Below are 14,840 nucleotides of genomic sequence, written 5' to 3'. Positions count from 1 at the left end.
GTAAAAACTAACAAAACTGTGACTTGTTCTCTTTGTCAGATTCCTGATCATCATTCTCAGATATTGCGGTATATTACCTATACTGGTTGTAGTATATCAATCGTGGCTATGATGGCAACATTGGCATTGTATAATTATTTGAAGTAAGTGCACTCATCAGTTCGTGTGTAATGTTCTTGTGTCTGAAATTTCAATTCTACGTTGAACAACACCTGATGATCTATTTGGTTTTTTATTTTCATAGCAAATTTGATAAATTTTACATCTCAATGGTCAAGCTTTGCTTATCTCTTTCAAAAGTTACACTTTACCAGTGAAAATACCTTAAAACGATAATTTGAAATTGTGCATTTTTATCAGCAAATTAACAGAAGAGAGTGAGAAAATGAAAACCCAAAAAGATCAGAAGGTTTTTAGATTGTCTTTTTTGTGACGTTTCCTAAACCCATGAAAACATTGAAAGGTAGAGGTACATAACGTATAATTCCTAAAGAACAGTTTGTTGGACATTTAACATTTCCGTGTGGTAGTGTTTTAAAGTATCCTTTTAATTGGTGTAGGCGTACAGCTTATCAGGTAATGATGTTTTAATACTACCAGGATTTGTGTTCTATCTTGTGACCATTTTCATATACTTCTGTTGGTTCTTAATATAAACAGATCGCTTCTACCAGCGGAACGAATTAGCATTCACAAGAATCTCATCCTTGCTATAACAATCTCTCACATAATATCCATGGCAACGGAGTCGGCTTCACAGCAGGAGGTAAGGCATATTTTATTCCCTCACTATGTGTGTGTGTGTATGTGTGTGTGTGTGTGTGTGTGTGTGTGTGTATGTGTGTGTGTGTGTGTGTGTGTGTGTGTGTGTGTTTGTGCGCAGGTGGTGGCAGTGCCTTCAACTTTCGGGTCCACATATTTAACGAGTTTCCATGTCCTTGAAAAGTTTACATTAGAGAATAAATTGAGTTTGGATAAGTATGCCCTTCACTTCACTTTTTCAATCTTTAAGCACCCCATCAATTTTAAACAGCTGAAAATGATACCATTGATGTAACAAATGTATATAGTTCCATGCAGTTGTTTCATCTGTCTACTGGGCAGGATCACTAGGATGCCTTATATTAGTGATGTTCCTGCTGTGCCATGCTTCTACTCTATGTCACGAGAGATGATTACAATGAGTATTTGTCACAATGATGAATTGACAAGAAAATGAAACACATAGTTTTATCTGTCAGAGGATAAGTGGTATGTAAACCAAATTCCATTCAGTGAGACTTCAACGATGATTTGTTTCGCTGTTTTCATTTCAATCCTTCACAGATAACATGCAAAATCTTTGCTGTTATGTTGCACTATGCATGTACAGCCATGTTCTTGTGGATGTTGGCAGAAGGTATTCACCTATACCGACAAATTGTAGCAGTATATGGAAGCGAACGAAGCTGGATGAACTACTACTATGGGATGGCATGGGGTACGTAGTTTTATCGAAACACTTGTCGGTTTGTCTGCCACTTCCTACATAAAGGTACACCTCAGAATTAAAGCTACTTCCATGTATACCTTTCTCGTGTGAATACTCAAATTACAAATAGACGGACTCAGTTGCCTTTAAAGTTTACGCTTTGATGAAGGGATGAAGTGAGCAACGATTTTGGAAAAAATATTACTTACTTGGTGGTGTGTTTGTTTTCACCCAATAATTGTAACCCAATAGTTAATTTAGAATTACATTTTGAAGAGTGTCGTCATTCTTTTTTATGCAGGTCTGCCCTTTGTAATCGTAGCTATTACTGCAGGAATACGCATCGAGGACTATGGAGCAGAGAATCAGTAAGTTGAAGGACCAGTTTTATCTTTAGTAATCTAATTATCTTATCTGTAAAGGTTTCATGCTATATGATAGACAATTCAGTCTACAGTCCAAGAATGATAACAGTTCATATGTGTGCCTTTACTATTGCACAATTGCTGATATTTGAGTTTTACGTTGTTGCTGTGAAATGCAAAGCATCTTGAATAGAAGTGATATTTATTCAATTGCAATTGTTGTTTTGTAAATCAACTGTGTCGAGGTTTCCTAGCTTGGATCATGGTTTGCTGTAATTTTGGAGTTATTATTTGATGTAACTGTCGACGTATAAGACCTACCTAGCTACCTAGCTACCTACCGGCCGACCGACAGACAGACAGACAGACAGACAGACAGACAGACAGACAGACAGACAGACAGACAGACCTACCTACCTACATACATACATACATACATACATACATACATACACACACACATACCTACCTACCTACCTACCTACATACATACATACATACATACATACATACATACATCCCTACCTACATACATACATACATACATACATACATACATACATACATACATACATACATACCTACCTACCTACCTACCTACCTACCTACCTACCTACCTACCTACCTACCTACATACATACATACATACATACATACATACATACATACATACATGTCATCAGTCATTTCCTCCTGGCGACCATTTCATTTTGAAAGACAAATATTAATGACTTTGCATGTTCGGTAATGTTATAGCTGCTGGTTGTCAGTAAAGAGTGGTGTAATATGGGCATTTGTTGGCCCTGCAATTCTAATCATGGCCGTAAGTATAGTCCTTTGATTGTTATGTTTATTCTTTTCATATATATGCACATGATACATTTGTGGTCTCATAGAAGCGAATATATGCCAAGATATATTAAACTATATACTGTGTTATCTATCAACTAGTCCATGGTTTCTGCACACAGATAACAAACAAGAGATAGTTGCCTTCATAATGTTGTTATAAAGCGTATTATACCATGCACGAGCCAAGTTGGACAAAAAATATTCAATTTATAGCATACTATTCGTTCAAAGACACGATCGACAACGCGCATCTATGTCACGACAACGTAACGCGTGTCTACGGCACCGTCTGTCGTGTTCGAAATATGCGTCGAAACAAACGTTCATAATTACCATTATTTTCTCTGATTTTCTTTGATATCACTGGTGCTGATATTTTGTTATTCTCCAATATTTTTTGTCATTCAGCCGACTCGTAGTGACAAACGCCACCTTAGGTCACTCGCATTTTCCCTGGCTGAACAAAGAAAAATATTGGGGAATAACGTCTTATAGTAAACCTTATCTTTCTTGAATATAGACTTTTGGTGACTCCATTCGTAGCTTAACAGCTAACTTAATACAACTAAGGTCCAATAAACATTAAGGTCTTGCAATAGTGTTGAAACTGCTTAAAGGCCACATTTATTGTAATTCAATATCCGGCGATGTAATGAAATATACAGCAGGGCAGAAAAAAAGATGATTACCACATCCTTAAATTAGTTTTCTTATCAAGGTAATGACGTACAATGGCAATTTCTGTAGTCGTGTGTAATTATCAGTTGAGCGTGGTGTATGTGTGATAGTCATACAAATCATTTACTAATAGCATACTGGAAACGAACGGCTTTAAAATCATTAAGAATACCGCCATCTACGACATTAAAAGCATATTATTGGTGTAATCTCTTCAGAATAGCGTGATCTATTATATACTTAGATCCAGCAATGCGTATGTATGGTAAAGATCAGTGGTGTTGCTTTGGATGTGAGTGTCCGTTGTGTCAGAAATTAACAGGGTGGGGGGGGGGGGGCTAGGGGAAAATGGGGATCATATTTTACAGGTCGGTTCTCGGGGAGGGTCATACGTTAGAACAAGAGGAATAAGAGAAGGAGTGTCACGTTTTACTTTCACATTAACTGATTACTTTATCTAACTTTGCATTATTTGCGATTTTGGCATGATCCCACCGCTGCCACCTGATCCACCACATCCCACTGCTGCTACATCCCACCGCTGCTACGATTGTAATGTAATATCAGAACATATCAGTCAAATCACTGATGCCATGCATGGTCCATGCAGTGGATCAATTGTAAGTTGTGGAAGGGGAAGCAGGGTGGTAAGATATTTGGAATAATGTTTTTGAGTTGGCATGTTGAACTTGGTCTTGACAATGTCGGTAGTGCGCCCGTCTGGGCTATGGGAGTTCTGGCCTTCAGTTCTGTCAATTAGATTTTATTAAAAACGGGATGTAATTATGCAGTGCCTTCACGCAAATTCACCATGGTGATAGTAGTGAGGAACAACCAATGCCTTTAATTATCAGATCGCTATTGCGGGAGCTTTGGGATCGAGTCTTTACAATTGATTCTTAGACTGGTGCCTCTTTTCAAGCCTGACAACAGTTTAAATTGAGGGAGGGCCATTTTTTAGAAAGCGGCATTAAAGGAGGCTTACAATTTACGCAACAGACAGGGCATAATTTCTCCCCTCCCCCTTGTAATAACTGAAGATACCCTAAACGTCAAGGACATTTCGATACAATTTGATTGATAGTAATGTCAAGAAAAATGACGGGATCGAAGATTTTGCGAATTATAAGAAGTTGGTTGTACTTTAGAATATATTACACTCAATAGAGATAGAGATGAAGGGGAAGGCGCTAAGACTGAGGTCAGAATTTATGATGGGGAGAAAGGGAGGGGCTGGTCCTGGAGACACATATTTGGAATACAATACATTTTTCCTAAACACCTTGCGCCTGCCCTAAATTTGAATTTAGGGTAATTTGAAGTTTGAATTTTTAGAGATCCCTTTTCCAAGAAATAATATCCCTTCTCCCCCCCCCCCTTTATCTACCCACCCAACACGGTTGAGATGTGGTCGTAGGTCACGACATAAAACTACGTATTGCTGAATTGTGCAAATAAGAAGCAAATAATGAAAATTAACACACAAGGTCCTCCTGTCTTCTCTAAAGGTTAAACAGATCAAGCCCACTTTATCAGTTGATGAATATATATGATTCAAAATCGTAAGGCATTTTGCTTACACGTAATCTTACAACTTTTAAGAACATTCCCTTCCACGCGCAAGAATTTCACAGTTTCCCTTTCAATCAGAAAAAATATAACATCCAATATTTAATCTCCCCCCCCAATAAATTCCGGCCATAGCCCTATTTCTAAGAAATTCAAAGCTCGATTGTAAGAATGATGTTATTATTGATAGCATCTTTAGTTTGCTTAGCATATGTTCTGACGAAACCGTTCAATTGCACGTATTCAATAGTATTGATGTGACAGGTAATATCGCTATTTGAAAGATTTCACTTACTCATCAGAGAATATGTATTCCCATCCCAATTTCAGATATGACTCTGGCACTTATAGCAAAAGTAGATAACCTTCTATCATAATAACCGAAAGGGCTTGTCAGGTCGTTTCTGGTCAGACTAGGTCGGTCAGAGCAACACTCTCCTGGGGATGTTGGCTCCATAAATTCCATCGTTAAGTTTCTGTTTGAATGCACATTTTCTTAGAAGCTCCATGACTTCAAGCGTCAAACTTTTAGTTTGAATGAACATTTTCGTAGAGAACCATGATTGAAATAAGACGTTTCTGATAATCTTTAAATGTGGTGCTATCTACGACAATGTCAGTCGATTTTGTGCTGTCAATACCCGGCATGCAACTACACTCCTTCAAAGTGGGTAAAGGTGATGCGAAATTAGCATCTTCTTCAGTCTTTTTTTTTGGCTTTTGTTTTATATTTAATTTACAATGTCCTGAAAATTAATGCACAATGCAAAACAACAAGTAATGTGTTTGTAACTCTAGAATTTAAAAACAAAAGTAATTTTATAATGTGTGAATAGTTGGTTATTGCACAAGGAAGTGATTTATCAGTGTGCCCTAAGTACAAACTTGTTAGATCTAAGTTTATTTCTGAATTTTATTACTCACAAGCATATGATTGGAAATTTATCTTGTTAATGCAGTCAACAAATACCTTCATCATTCAAATCCTTGCGAAATTCATTTTCTTTGCCATGAAAATACGTAAACAGCTTTTGGAAGAAAATCACTCTACATAAGCTGACTTGTCAATTTAGCTATGTTGAACATACCTCTGTAACCATGATCATTATTCTATGTTCAGTTATGTACATTTAAGGCCCATGGCCTACAGTACGGAAAAAAAATATTATATTTCAATCACAAAAAGTGATTTATCAACATATTATTCTGGGAACGTAATTTTTTTTTTAAAGAAAAAGTAATTTTAAAATGTGTGAATAGATGGATATTGTGACAAGTGATTTGTTAACCGATTATTCAAGAAACGTAAACACTGTATCATGTCCAGTCTGTGCATATGTCTGTTGATTCTCCATATATAGAAACTTCACCATGAATTAATAGTCTGATTACTTGTGTTCACAAGTGATTGCTTGTGCATTATCAAATCACTTTCTGTACGTACAGGTACAAACCTTTTACATGATATGATTTCAGCGTTTTGTAATTCACAACTATGGACTTAGTCTATGCTGGTTCGTATCAATTTTCCGAGTATAAAACATAGTAAAGTTGTTTTATGAATTACAAATTCACAACACATTTTATTTCCTTACTTGTCTGTGATTTTCACTTTCCTATTGCCGCTTCATACCTATATACCATTCTTTACAATTTACGGCTTATGGAAACGTGATATTTTTTTGGCGTAAGCATACAAAAGATATAAAAAATAATTTCTTTTCCAGGCAAACTTGTTGGTTCTAATAATGGTGGTAAGAGTCGTGGTGTCTGCCTCGGCAAACAGTGGACACAAACAGAACGACAATGTGAAGTAAGTAAAGGGCATACTCGTACAGAAACCAAGCTATACAGTAAACTAAAACTATGGGGGTGCAACATGTTGATAACAGCTAGCAATGAACGTTGGTGTAATTGCAGTCACAGTAGGGTGACTTCTTTGACGTTCTCCTCAAGTGGCCACTCACTGTTTTCAGTACTTGTGTTAATCTAGCACATGCGACAACAGAACTTTTAGTTTGCGGCTATCTTAGACGTATTAGTTTGCAGATAGCTTATTTATGTCGACATTGTAGTAGCATCTGTACATGTGTACAAGCTATCTGGGTATTAAACTGTTTAAAATTTATGTCCATACTCATCTTCATCTTGTGTTCAAATTAAATCACTAACCTTTAACCAGATCCATGGTTATGTATGCAGATGATTATGCCTTAAAAGTAAGAAAAAGAAGATTGCTCAGTGTACGTTCAATTTCTGTAATTACTGAAGGTTTCTTAAACCAACTGAAAACCAAATACCCATACTATTCAGCGAAACATATTGACTTGACAAGTCACGGGTCATTTGTGCATGCCTTTTGTGTGCCTTTTATTCTTGCTAGCTGTACAAATGATGGAATCACGGATCTGGATGTGTCTATATTGGCAACAAATGGTTAACGAATGATATAATTTAGGAGAAAACAAATCAATGTACAGGTCTAATAGAAACATGCAGTACATTAGCCTAGGGTATAGCGATTTCAAAAAATATATAGCAGTAAAACAGTTGATAGAGATTATAAGTACAACAAAAGAAATGCATGTAAACTTAAAACATTCACACACACACACACACACACACACACACACACACACACACACATACCATATCAAACAGGGTGTTTCTTGAATTGTATTATATGTTTTTTGTGGAACCACATTTAAACATAGATTCTAATGGTTCAACACAATTAAAAAACAAAACAAGCTAGCTTACTTTTATCTAATCAAGAATGAGAGCTTTATGGATTATAGATAGACCAACTTATAATTAACCCATGTGACATTCGTCTTAAAATATTTTCTCTTCCCCAAAGGGCCGGTGTGAAGAGTTCTTTACTACTGCTGCCATTGCTGGGAATTACATGGTGTTTTGGATTGTTTGCAACAGGCGAAGAAACTATAGTTTTCTTATACATCTTTGCTATTCTGAATTCACTGCAGGTAAACCATGTTTTTATTGCAGTCTGAGGTGAAATATACTGAAAGAAAGATGTTAGTATGATTTCAAATGAAATGAATATTTTGCGGATTGATTCAGTAATCTTTCACTTTCTGTAAAATGAACCTTGATATCGATTTTGATATTTAAACAATATAAAAATTATACCGTTTTTATATATACTGGGGCATACATATGTAGGCGTGCCCTAGCTTGACTCTTCAATGATAGTTGCCTTCACAGATATCTTTTGCTGTCGAGATTACATATAGGCCTATGAATACAGCAATCATTGATAGATAGTGATTGATGTAATGCACATATTCAATATTCATTTTCCATCTGTTTTCTGTCAATAGGGGTTATTTATATTCCTTTTCCACGTGATTTACAACTCTGAGGTGAGAATTTTATTATATGTAGCTATATATATATATATATATATATATATATATATATATATATATATATATATATATATATATAGTTTTGGTAGTACTGGAACTCTTTCTTGGGTGTAACTCGGAGTTTCACGCAATATGCGTGAAACTCCGAGTTACACCCAAGAAAGAGTTCCAGTACTACCAAAACTATTACGCTCTGCCACTGCGGTATAGAGCACTGTCTTAGCAGATTGACACTCACCGAGTTATATATATATATATATATATATATATATATATATATATATATATATATATATATATATATATATATATATATATATATATATAAATGTATGTATATATTGAATTATAATATATATATACATTAATATATATTTCCAATTATACACATGTACATGCATTTGTCTGTCTTTATATGGCTCGTTATGTTGTACGATGTACAAATGGTTAGAGTATTGGTTGGCAAGAGAAGTTGTTCAGTTTTGCCTCGTTCATTTGGATGATTATGTTGACGTTTCTATATAACATTGTTATTATATCATAAACGGGTAAATCTACCAACAACTTTAGGGTTACAGTCATCATCATCATCATCACCATCATCATCATCAACAACACCATCATCATAAACTTATCGTAAACTTCTTACATGAATATCTATACTTTATAATAGGTGCGGTCAGCATTAAGAAGAAAGAAGGAGAAATTTGAAGCCGAGAGAGGACAGTTTGTCACTTCTACGATTGCTACAGTTAGCAAGGTAAAAGTGTATTACATACTCTCATTCTACAAACCTGTTTCTGATTTTCATGAAGCATGGAACATGATTGTTTAAAGTCATATAGTACTTTTGATATAGTGATAAATCAATATGCCATATGAGTTTCAATGGGTTAGATGAATATTGCATTCACTTGACCGGAGATGTATGGTTAGTTCTTTTGAATAGGTTAAGTATTCATTTATTTGATTGATTGACAGTTTGCCAAATGCTATAATTTTGTTTTATTTCAGAATGGATCCAGATATGCTCGCAGTTTTGCCACCAAGTCTACTCGAGTTACCCGGATGTCATCAGAACAGACTTTGCAACTCGAAGATGTCATCAGTGATGTCAAAATGTTGGAAGGAGAGGATGCGAAAGAACCACAAAGGAAATCATCGAACACTGCCCAACCTGCTTCGATGCCAGTGTCTAGAAAATCACTGACTGTTTATCCAAGCGAGGTAATAGTAAGAGTAGATGATGTGAATGTCTTAAACAAACCTAACTCCTAAACCCACAAGTTTAGAAGCTACACTACAGTAACATCCAAGATACAACCTCACCGTACAAACTATTTTATTTGTAATACAATGCCGCTTACCCCTTTTCGAGGGTGGGGACCCTAAACATGCGCATTAAACATAAACTAGATACATAACTATAGCTTATTGATCAGATATCAACTATATTTCAGTTATTTAGAAGCTGGGTTGTTTTGTGAGCAATGGTGGAATGGAGACGCGTTCCTTTGTAGATGACGCAAGATCACGAAGGAATTGAACATCCCTATTTCGTGATTGTTTGGCGCCTTTGTTTAGATTCAGGATAAACACTAAATAAGCAAACAGCATTATATGTCACAAGCAAATGTATATATTCGCAATTCTTTGTGTAATTACGAGAACGCGTTGTTATCTGAAGATTGGGGATCTATATGAATCCATGTGATCAGCCAGATATTCTCAAACGACAACAGCTCTCTGCGTTGTTTAATTGACTTTCCCATCTTTCAAAGTGCAGGGAGACTATAAATAGTCACTAAAGCAGATAGATAACATTTGTATTCGAATCCACTTGGCAACATTGGTAAAAGAGTTGAATATATCCCATATATTTACCATATGATCTCTATATCAAGTATAATTATAACTAATCTTAAATAGGTAATTTTCTTTCAAACATTATTCATTCGGAAGTGAATTCTTTGGACGAGATATAATTGATAAAAATAACGTTACTGATAATTGAGATTTGAGTTACCCATTTATATGTAATATTTCCGAACATAATCCTAAGGATTATCAATTAATAACATCAAGATTAAAAATTCATGAGAAACAAAGGACTTACAAATTAAGCTTTCGGAACTTAAGTGTATTAAAGTAGTGACGTCTGCCTAGCAAAATAATAGCTCGCTAGTATTCATTAAATAGATAACGTAAAATACATATATTGATCAAAGAATCAATTTAAAGATCATCAACTATGAAACAGACTGAAGAAAGAAAATATTTAACTAGTAACCTAGGTATGTGTTTAGACATTTAGACCAAAAGTACTTGTCATAAAGATATGCAAATTCTCAATTTTCATGGCTACTCAATGAATGACCTTTTAGCTGCATACGTTGTTATGCAAGTCTGTTCTGATTAAGTGCTATTCTACATTCACTTCTTGTAGATGTTAAGTGATTTGGCTTGTAACCTTACCTATCTTTGATAATGCTATCAATATCTTGTTTCCGGATCAATATACGGAACACGGATTTTAACGCAATAGTCTTAACAATGCGAAAGTGAAATGATAGTATTGCTTTTGTCAGATATACATTTGCCATCAGCTCATTTCCTATGGGCTCGACCTAAACATTTCTCTAAATTTCCGAAGAGTTATGACACTGCTTTCTCAGATCGGAATATATTTTAGTTCATTTATTCATGCAAAGCTATTAAATGCACTTATTTAAAAATCAATGGCCGAAATGTAATAGAGTAAGCGAGTGTACAAATATGCTAATTCTGTTGAAAGCAGGAAAAGGTAAAGTTGATGCATTTGTAGTTGGGGGGGGGGGGGGGGTTTACAGGAATTTGTTATCTCTAGAATCTTTAATGCTTCCATTTGTTTTCTCTCTCAAATTACTGACATTAGCAAATCAGTTTATTCAGACCTTGCACGAACAAATATACTACAGGGCATATACATGTCAGTTTTCCCTAGGATCTTATCAAATATTTAACAATGGTGACAGTTTGTTCTGTTAATGCTGAATTATATAATATAAATTTGGTATTTCTAGGGCATATATTAAGCTTTTCGAAAGTTTCACTCTGACTAGGAAGAACACTATGTATGTGTATAATAGTGGTAATAATGATTATAATCAAGTATTGTTGGCATGTTGCACCCGTTTACTAATCAATGGGAATCCGTAGATATTATGCATGTCAGACCCTTTCTGTTAGTATTTTCAGATTTTACCTCGACCATAACTTCAAGGTCAAGTGCCATTAAATGCCTTAGTTTAACCACCGATGCTATGCTAGCTGAAAAGCATTTCTTAGACATTCGTTCCATGTACAATGTTTTGCATATAAGCTACATTTGTACCTGCCATTGACTTATGTACATTTGCAGTTGGGAATATGTTTTTGATGAAGTCTTGTTCCAATTGTATTGATTGCTTGTTCTTTTAGGAAGAACTTTAAAACATAATCTTTTCAGCAGAGCTTTCAATACGTAATTGTACAGCGCAGCTGAACTGTACTTAGTATTGGATACTAGCGATTTATTAATGACCTGATTGATTGATTGATTGATTGATTGATTGATTGATTGATTGATTGATTGATTGATTGATTGATTGATTGATTGATTGATTGATTGATTGCATTGCATTGATTGCATTGATGATGTTCATGCCCATGCTATTCTCCTAGCATTACCAAATTCGAAATCCCGGCATCTTAAATGACGGGGCTGATGATTTGTGATTACAGAAAAGGATCATATTTTTGATGGTGAATAATCAGTTTATTACATTCATAAATGTCATCTGTGGCAGACTTTCTGTTCATATACTCACAGATTGTTGCATCAAATTTAAATTTTCCTTGCTTCTGTGTCTCACGAGAAAAAGCAATATTGCTTCATTCATTCATTCTTTCTAAGCCCCTAGGAAACAAACGTAGTCAATATTCAAATTAGAAAAGACAAAAAACATAGACTTGTGGTACCAGAAGGGGTTTTGGGTTATAGACTATTTATGATGCTGTGACAGAAGTGGCGCCAAATCAGATTAAAGATAATCAGAACATATGCTCTACTTCCCTTATCATATATCTAGTTGGGATGCCTATAAGTGGTACCTAATCTTGCTGTCATGCCTTGAAACTTTTGGCATTATTTTCATGTTCAGCTTCGTCTCGTCTGTTTATTTTACAGCCTGCAATGGGTCTAAAGAAATCTGCAGCTTCAAAGGAGCAATTAACTTTAAACCGTCCTCACAGCGGTCGAGAAGAAGACCCATGGTAACCGTCTTGGTGAATTAGTATTCCACATTCTTTGTACACTTTGTACTTGTCGTAACATATTAGTTAGTCTATTCTTATAACATAATTAATGGGGTTATTCTCTAATCAATTTACCTTAGCGTTGCCCTATATATATTTATACACATATTAACCTTAGAACTGCAAAGTTTTACTAGGACATGTACAGAAAACTCAAGTTAAGTATTTATTTGCACACGTACGGGAGGAATGGCAATGGTAAATGTAGAGGTCAAAGCATTGCAGAAGAAATGAAATTGCCTTGGTGTTTCACTCATGGGACATGTTTTCTTAACAGAACAATATACACAATTCAATTCTAGACTAAACATAACAAAGACACAACACTCACACAACATGATCCGTTAACCAATCATATTGAAAAGGGATAAAGCATCGCTATTCTTTCACAGTGCAGTAAATACAGGTTGCAATTGAAATACTTCTCATAGACTTCATAAATGTAATGGCTTCAATTGTTTACTTTCCATCTGCTAATCAACATAAACGTGTCTACTTCTACATCTCCACTGTGATCAGCACCTCTTCAATTGTTTCTTTTGCATTTGAAGTTGTCTCTGTATATGTAAAAACAAATCATGTCTCACGAATGAAACACGGCAAGGCGCTTTTTATTCTACTGTAAAGTTCTATCGTTAAGAAGTAGTTTTCTTTTATCAATCTATATCACGATTTTTGCCATTTGTGTGTTTGTCAAAAGAGAACTGGTGGCGTTATATTGTATTTTATCACCATTTCTAAATTTCAAATAATGAAGTTCAGAAATGATTATATCAAGTATATCATATTTTAGATAGTGGTATATCTTGCCATGCATATGACTACATGTTCAATTTGTTGAAATCTGGCCTGTCGTGAAAGCACACGTGGCACAGGAGAATACCTAAATAGTACGAAATCAAAGTCACGTTACACATTTGGTTTTGACTCTGAAATGTCAACACATGCTACGAAAGAAACACGTGAAGACTGCTGTAATATCTGTACAGTGGTATTTGTCTTCGAAATGTTTACATCAATACTATTTCTGTTCATACTTGGCAAGTTCAAAAGTTCATACACACTTCTATGTGTACCATTTCCAATGCATTATCGTCTGTGGAATTACTTCACCAAATTGTTTCTTCAACCTGATATTATCTTTAATAAGTTATTTGACATTTCTGTTGTGTGAATTCAAATGGAATTCATTTTACAATCTACATCTAATCCGTCCACGCCGTATGTGTCTTTGTTATAATTCGTTTTGTCAAGTTAACCTCATCTCGTACAAATGTTATATAATCTTCACGCTCCGTGTTATGACGTAGATAACATTATAACATGTTTTCGAATTTACCATGTATAATAATCCTAATCGAAAAATGCTGAACGATATTTACATAGTGTTAAAGATTTGCCTTTATGGTGACCGGATCCTCCTTCAATTACGTTCTCTACAACATGAACCCCCTTCAAATATTGAAAGAAAACTTGGCTTAAAACGCTCTCAGACATGGAAAGGGACCTGAGTCCCAGAATCAAAATAAGTGCTCGATCCCGCCTCTGATTTATAATTTTAATGACATTGGTTGTTTCCAAATACTATCACAGTGAATTTGTATGAGCACAGTGCATTAATTAATTCCCATGTTAGGATCTAATTGGCAATACTGAAGACCAGACTTCCTAAAGACTAGATGGGAGCATACCAAAATGGTATGGTCAACATCCCCACTGTACCACATTATCCCTAATATCCTATCACGCTGTTTCTCTCCCCCCCCCCCCATTCCTGTGACACCCACTCCTCACAACTAACAAGGACTGTAACGCTTTGTTGTCAGCAGTGCTTTTACTGGGTTTTACTAATGCCTTCTGATATTTTGGTACAATGGCGGCAGTGATGGGATGCCAAAAGTTACAGAATAATGCTTTCAGGTAGATAATATATAAAATATGGCTCTACCCGAGAACTGATTTGTAAAATGTGACACCTCTTTCCCCACATCCCTCCTTTTTTAAATACTGAAGACTTTCCTATCACAGTCCATGTATCAAAGAGACTGTGATTTCATCAATATTATATAGTGAAATTGACTTCCTAAATGGTGTTCTCAAACATCAATGTCTCTTCTCGCAATGGTTGAAAGGTCTAAATCCAGGTAGCAGAGGTCATTCAACAGACAAAATAGTGGG

At 35.3% G+C, this 14,840-nt stretch overlaps 1 protein-coding gene across 1 annotated transcript in view; it reads right to left on the bottom strand.

The window, feature by feature from the left end:
* Positions 1–13,160: 13,160 nt before the first annotated feature.
* LOC144439199 (uncharacterized) overlaps positions 13,161–14,840 on the bottom strand; it is a 34,199-nt gene continuing 32,519 nt past the window's right edge. The window contains exon 18 of the mRNA XM_078128469.1: positions 13,161–13,219. Within this exon, the coding sequence (XP_077984595.1) occupies positions 13,161–13,219 (59 nt within the window). The remainder of the gene's footprint in view (positions 13,220–14,840) is intronic.

This window comes from Glandiceps talaboti, chromosome 8 (genome assembly GCF_964340395.1).
Source record: "Glandiceps talaboti chromosome 8, keGlaTala1.1, whole genome shotgun sequence".
Taxonomy (NCBI): Eukaryota; Metazoa; Hemichordata; class Enteropneusta; family Spengelidae; genus Glandiceps; species Glandiceps talaboti.
This window is presented reverse-complemented; position numbering and strand designations above follow the sequence as displayed.